The sequence below is a fragment of the Octodon degus genome, unplaced genomic scaffold (assembly GCF_000260255.1).
Source record: "Octodon degus isolate 3935 unplaced genomic scaffold, OctDeg1.0 scaffold00233, whole genome shotgun sequence".
Taxonomy (NCBI): Eukaryota; Metazoa; Chordata; class Mammalia; order Rodentia; family Octodontidae; genus Octodon; species Octodon degus.
The window spans coordinates 2,372,040-2,378,616 of record NW_004524809.1 but is presented as its reverse complement, the minus strand read 5'-3'; the positions used below and the strand labels follow the sequence as shown (position 1 = coordinate 2,378,616).

Sequence of the window (6,577 nt, the reverse complement as noted above, 5' to 3'; positions counted from 1 at the left end):
CAACTAACTGTACACTAAATAGGGAGCTAATTTTAGGTGCAGTATTGCCAAATACAGTTTAAGAAAAGCCAAATATGGCTAACAGGTTGTTATTAAAGTATCATTCAAAGTAAGTGGGTAGAATCATCATGGCTGAACTAAGGACCCCTTGGCTTCCCATATCTACGTATATGCCTTAGTGTCTTTATTCTTGCCATTGGTTGCACTGGATGTGGTAGATTGAAATTAACTTGATGAGATTCCAATAATTTATCCATGGGATTATAAATATAAACTTCCTGGCCTGAGACAAAGATCAGAAAGGGCTCTCTATATTACTTATTATTATTATTTTTCCCCCTGCCATTGACTTGCTATTGTAGTCTGGGGTGGTCTCAGTCTCACGGTGGTCCTCCTACTTCAGCCTCCTGAGTGCTGGCATTACAGATGTGCGCCACCCTGCCCTTCTCATGTTGCTGCTTGAAACCACTCTGAGCAGCTAAAAGCATTCCTAGCAGACACAAGGCCATGGATTTAAATTGATCTGAGTTGACGCCACCTCCTAGTTGAGGAGCGTTAGGTCAGCACTGTCACTGCCCTGAGCCTCAGTTTTTTAACCATGAGCTGGGACAAAGAGCATTATGCCCAGTGGTGGGGCCTGGGTACCTGTGGCTGTGGGGGGCAGCTCCGAGAGCACAGTCTTGAGGCCGATGCCAGCAATGTCCCGGAGCTGCTCCTTGTCCGACCGCATGTTGGCACAGAGGGCATCCACGATGGTCTCCACTTGGCACTCCTTCACCTTGCCCACCAGTGGACCCAGGCTGGGCAGGAGGGGGGCACCTCAGTCAGTTGGGCCTGGACCCCATGCTCCATTGTCACATGGTTAGAGGAAAGGCCCTCCCTGACCAGGGACTCTGTGCTCTGCCCAAGCTTCATCCCGTACCCAGCATGGTATCTCATGGCCCCATTTGCTCTGCCTTGCAGTCCTCATACCTCCTGGGAGCTGAGGATGTGTAGTTCTGGCCAGTTCCCATGGACGCTGGTGTTGTCCCAGAGGTTCTCAGGGGATTTGATCTTTCTTTCTTTCTTTCTTTCTTTCTTTCTTTCTTTCTTTCTTTCTTTCTTTCTTTCTTTCTTTCTCTTTTGGTACCGGGAATCAAACTCACACCCCTACACTTGCCAAGTGAGCACTGTGCCACTGAGCTATGTCTTCAGTTCCTTCCCAGGGGATTTAAAAACAATTCCTCCAGCTGGACTTGATAGCACACACCTGTCTTCCTAGCCCTCCAGAGGCTGAGGCAGGAGGGTTGCTGTGATTTCGAGGCCAGCCTAGGTTATATAGTGAGTTCAAGCCCAGCTTAAACTAGAAAAAAACAGTTTTCCACAAGGCCTTGCCTGGCTCTCTTCTCTCCCCTCTTCTATTTCCTGGGATTACCACTTCCTAAATCAACTGGGACCTGAGTCCTGTCTACTTTTGGAGAAAGCCACTGTCTAGACCACTAGTGCCCTGGAGCTGCCAGCAGGTCCTCTCTCTCTGGCTGTCCCTGAAGGTAGGACTCCTGAGTGCCCCATCCCAGCAGCCCTCCGGACTGCCCTCCTGCCTGCAGTAACGCTTACCACCGCACAGCCAGGTTCTGAACCTCCCCATTCTTGTCGTCCAGGAGCCGAAGTAGCATCTTCACGACCTTGCGCTCACTGTCCTCATCCAGCTGGATGGAATCTTTCTGCAGCTCTGCCATCAGGTCACTGGTGGCCATGAACCTGGGGACCAAGGAGTTCCACAGGGCTGCAGCCACGTGGACACCCACAGAAGGCAGCCGGCAAGCATGACAAGCTGGCTCCATGCCCAAGTGGTTGCCTCTGGCTCAGCCTGGGTCTCTGTCTGAGAGTGGGGTGAGCATAGGACCCCTGTGGGGCCATGAGAGACATGACGAGTACTGAGGGACAGCACAGCAGCAGGGGCAAGTGGGCAGAGCTGTGTCTCTATGGTGGCCTGTGTTGCAGCCTGGGGTCCCTGGCACAGTCTAACAAGTCCCTGGGAGGCACTCAGGATGGAGGACCTAGCTTTGGAAATCACTTCCCTGGGACCCAACAATGGACCCTGGACACAGAGTAGGTGGGGCAGGCACTAGGGTTAGGCACTGTGTGGTTTGACACTTAATGAATCTGTGGCTGGCCACAGAGCTGGGGCAGTGGGGTGGACCTGGGATACCATACCTGCCAGGTGAAGAGCCCAAGCAGAGGCTGAACTGCCCCCAACGCCCTGTCCCTGCAGAGCTGCTCAGCTGTTTCCTGACTCCCATAGGACCTTGTGTAGAGACAGAGTGAGGAGATGCCCTGCCTCCTGGGTTTGGACCCTCATGCTGGGTGGCCTATAGTGCCCCATACCATGAGGGCCCCTGTGCCTCTGAGGTCCCTGGCCTTCGTCACTGAGAGGAGAAGGACACTGGGAGCAAGGGGATGTGAGCCATGGCCTGAGGTAGCCACATGTGTTCCTGGGTCGGCTCTGGGGAGGGGACATTTGGGGAAGGCAGACTGGCTCCCTAGCTGTACTTCTGCCCACTTGGCCCAGCTCTACCTGACCACTGAGGGAGTACCCTAAGGGCTCAGTGGGCCTTCTGCCTTGCTTTCTTCTTTACCCATGGTGCTCCTATTCATCTATTAGGAGCCTAACTCCAGTGTCCCAGTGAGGAATGACTGACTGCTCTGTGCTATCCCCCAACACACACACACATACACACACACACACACACACACACACACACACACACACACACCCCTAAGCATAACTGTTTCCCAAAGAGGATCCTTCTGAATATACCCCTAGTAAGGAAAGCCATTCCCTCTGGACTCTGACCTCACTGGTGCTGGCCATCAGTTCAGCACTGGGACCTGGGCTCAGCAAGGAATAGGTCCACAGAGGGCGAGGGCTTGGAACAGGGTGAGGATGAGGGTGAGGGCTAGGGCTAGTGTGAGGGTTAGGTTTACCATTAGGGTTAGGGTTAGCTGGGAGAGGGATGGAAAGAGGTCTAGGGTCTGCATTAGGGCTAGGGTTTGGGTCAGGGTTAGCTTGGAGAGGGCTGGAGGGAGGCAGCCCTTGGCTGTGCTTGGAGTCGAACAGTTGTAGGGAAACTTGAACTCAAAACTCAGCCCTTCTGGGGCCAGGGAGGTGGCTCAGTGGAATAAGCACTTCCTTGGCAAGCACAAGGGCCTGAGTTCATTCCCCAGTTCCGCAAAAATAAATAAATAAATAAATTAATTAATTAATTAAAAATAAATAAATAAATAAATAAATCTCAGCCCTTCTAATGTACCTCTGCATCTCCAGCTCTGTATTCCTGTAGAAAGCAGCTCAGAGTGCACATAAACTGCTTTGTAGAAGTTGGGGGATAAGTGCTTTAGCCTGTTAAATGAAGCTTTATATAAATACTTTAGCCATGCCACTTATCAATAGCGTGACTGGGCACTTGCCTCCTCCTCTTGGGGCTGCTTTTGCGGTGATAAAATGTGAATTTTCTTTGTCTCTACCTTGTAGCACCCTTGGAAATATTAGCGGGGTGGATGGGACTATTATACTCAGAGAATTTTCAGGATCTGTGCAAGGTCACACAACACAGAGGGTGGAGCACCAGCCCCCCAGATAGGCCTACTGGCTCCTCTACTCATAGGCCTGTGCTTTCAGAAATGATCTGGGTACTGGCAGGATTCTGTGTTTATGGATTTGGTATGTCCAACCCAGGACAGGTTCTATCTTCCCCCTCCACCAAGGGCCCCCTTCTGTTCCTGTCATCTCCAAGAGCCTCAAGCCAGTGTCAGTTTTGTTCCAGAGAAACCCTAGAGGCCACTCAGCTGGGAGCCACATGGGCACTGGGACAGCTGGTGCTAGGACACTAAAAATAGCCACCATTCCTGTTGCTCATGGTGGTGTTAAGTGTACTCAGGCCACTGTCAGGGACAAGCAAGGGCTTCTTGGGCACTGGGCAGAAGCAGGTGGAATCCATTGCCTAGGGTGGGGCAGGGCACCTGGACTTGGCCGACATCCCCTGAGCACTTGTGTGTCCCCTGAAGTCCCTATGGTCCAGCAGAGCTGCAGTTCCTTTCTAATACCCTGGCAGAAAAGTGACAGGGCAAAAATATGATGTGTGTGTGGGAGCTCTGTCGTCAGTGGTGCCCAAAGGAGTGAGAGGTGGGGCCAGGGAATCTCAGGGTGCAGGAAGCTCAGCCTTACCTGGCACAGCCCTCCCCCAGCACTGCATAAGAGCCCTCTCCTGCCCCTCCTCCAGCCCTTGGATTGGCAGTTACCAGGACTGGGGGGTGGAGTGACGTGTGTGGTCTTATACCTAGGCGTGGTGGGGGCCCTCTGAAGCCAGGATCTTGTTCAGTGAAGACTGGGGTTTCAGGCTCCCCGACCTGCTGGTGTGGGACAAGGGTTCTACACCAGCCTGCCAGGCCCTAACCCTAGTCTCCCATGTTGAGCTCCTCTGTGGGACCTGGGCCCTTCCTGCTTCTGAGCCTCAGTAGCCCTTTCTGTAAAACAGGGACAAAGTGATAGCTACGGGACTGTAGCCAAGGTGTATCTAGAGCCTCTGCCAGCTCCAGGGTCCAGTACTGGCCTGTGGCTAAGGTCCATCCCTTCTACCTTGGGCCTCAGTTTCCCCTGAGAGAAGGGGCTGGACCAGAGGCTTCCAACTTTCTCTTGTACTCTGCCCCTGAGGTTCTGGGGTGCTGAGCCGGGGACAGAGGAGTTGGGGTAGGGCTGCTGGGTCACTCCTGCTCAGCGCTTGGGTGAGGGACAGGGATCGGGTCAGAGTCAATGTGAGGGTTAGGGTCAGGACCTGGCAAAAGAGTGGCGGCAGGGGCGGGGGCGGGGGCGGGGCCGGGGCCAGGAGGATGGACGGGTTAGATCAGGTTAGGACGAGGGGCCGGGGTCTGGCCAGGCCAGCGCGCACCTGAAGTCCTTGTCGCTGGATGTCATCTTTTCCAGCAGCCCCGCCACGTGGAAGGCCGAGGTGCTCATGGTGCTACGCGGCTGGGAGCGAAATGGCGCCGGCGCCCCTGCTTCCCGCCGCGGCGACAGAAATAGCAGCGCCCCGCCCGGGAGTCCGGGAGCCGGGAGCCGGACCACGGGGCGGGCGGCTGGCCTGGGAGTTGCGGCTGCGTGCTGGGCCCGCGTGGCCGCTCGACGTGACAGCTCAGCTTGGGTTTGCACACCCCCATGGATGGGGATCTCACCTTCTGTCATGGAGCACTGCCTGCTCCCAGGGATGCCGAGGATGTTCCACCCGTGGGACCCTGGACACCACTCCCCAGAGTATTAATTAGAGCCTCAGGTTTGAATCTCAGCTTTGCCTGTTCTGTAGTGCAGCCTTGAGTAGGTTACTTTACGTCTGTGGGTTCTCCTTTAGATATTCAAGAGACAGGAGTGTCCCCCACCTCTCCATCCCATACCGGCCTGAGCCCAGCCACTGTCCTCCACCCTCAGGACCACCTCAGGCTCCTGTTCCATGTTTTACAGCAATGCAGAAGAACCCTGGGGAAGCAGAGGCAATGGGGTTGGAGTGAGGGTAACCTCAGCTCCCCTCATTCCCTGGGTGACAGACCTTCCAGGAAGTACTCAGTTCCCCCAGTTAGGTCCATTCTGGAGGAGAAGAGTCTGTGGGTCAAGCACAGCCAGGCTGTTGGTGGGAGCGGGAGTGGCATGTGTTTTGCAGCAAGACAGGCCTGGGTTCAAACCTCTTCTAGGTGTGTTGCCTTAGGACAATATCACAACCTCTCTGAGCAGTTTTTCTCACCCAAAAAGGATAAAAGAAACATGTTTTTGGTTTCTATGAACTGTGCAGGCTAAGTACTCTTCCTACTATGAAGCTTCAGCCCCAGCTCAAACAGAGATTTTTTTTTTTTTGGTGGAACTGGGGATTGAACTCAGGCCCTTGTGCTTGCCAGGCAAGCGCTTATTCTACTGAGCTATCTTCCCAGCCCCCAAACACAGAGATTTTAATGACACCTGCACCTACCACTATAGAGCACCACTTTCTCCTTCCTCTACTACCCTGGTTACCAGGGGATCAGGAAGAGGGGACATCTCTTGCCTCAAGCCCCAAGCCATCTGGCTACCACCGTAGGACTGGTCAGCATAGTGGGCCTTCTCTAGTAGCAGGTAGCAGCTTTTCCAGGACTGGGCAGGATTGGACAGGATAACAGCAAATGCCAGTGTGAAGCCTGGTGCCATGGAATTGCATGGCTACTCAATATGTGCCAGTGAAGCCAGAGTGGCATTATTTTCTAGCACTAGGCTGAGTTGGGCAATGATGCTGACCTTCTTGTGACAAACCCAGGAATGTGACAGTGCACATTTGTAGAACCCCAGTGCCAAGGTATTTATCAAGACTCACCTGGACCAAGATGCCCATCACCTGAGGAATGGTTGAAAAAGATGTGGTATTTTTACACAATGGAGTATTATTCAGCTATTAAGAATGATAAACTCGAAGCCTTTATATTGAAGTGGATGCCACTTGAACATATACTCATAAGTGAAATAAACCAGACACATATGTGTAAATATCATATAGTTTCCCTAGTTTAAGAACTCAAAAGA

General features: G+C 53.2%; 1 protein-coding gene across 2 annotated transcripts in view; it reads right to left on the bottom strand.

Moving 5' to 3' along the window:
* Window positions 1-5,297, bottom strand: part of Cand2 (cullin associated and neddylation dissociated 2 (putative)) — a 24,447-nt gene extending 19,150 nt beyond the window's left edge. The window contains exons 1-3 of one of the 2 annotated variants that reach the window (XM_004645614.2): window positions 4,929-5,297; window positions 1,597-1,740; window positions 646-800 (exon numbers count right to left, since the gene is read on the bottom strand). In XM_004645614.2, coding sequence (XP_004645671.2) covers window positions 646-800; window positions 1,597-1,740; window positions 4,929-5,221 — 592 coding nt within the window. In that variant the 5' untranslated portion in view covers window positions 5,222-5,297. Of the gene's footprint in view, window positions 1-645; window positions 801-1,596; window positions 1,741-3,293; window positions 3,349-4,928 lie in introns of those variants that run through there. The other variant, XM_023705912.1, reaches the window with a different exon arrangement.
* Between the last annotated feature and the right edge of the window lie 1,280 nt (window positions 5,298-6,577).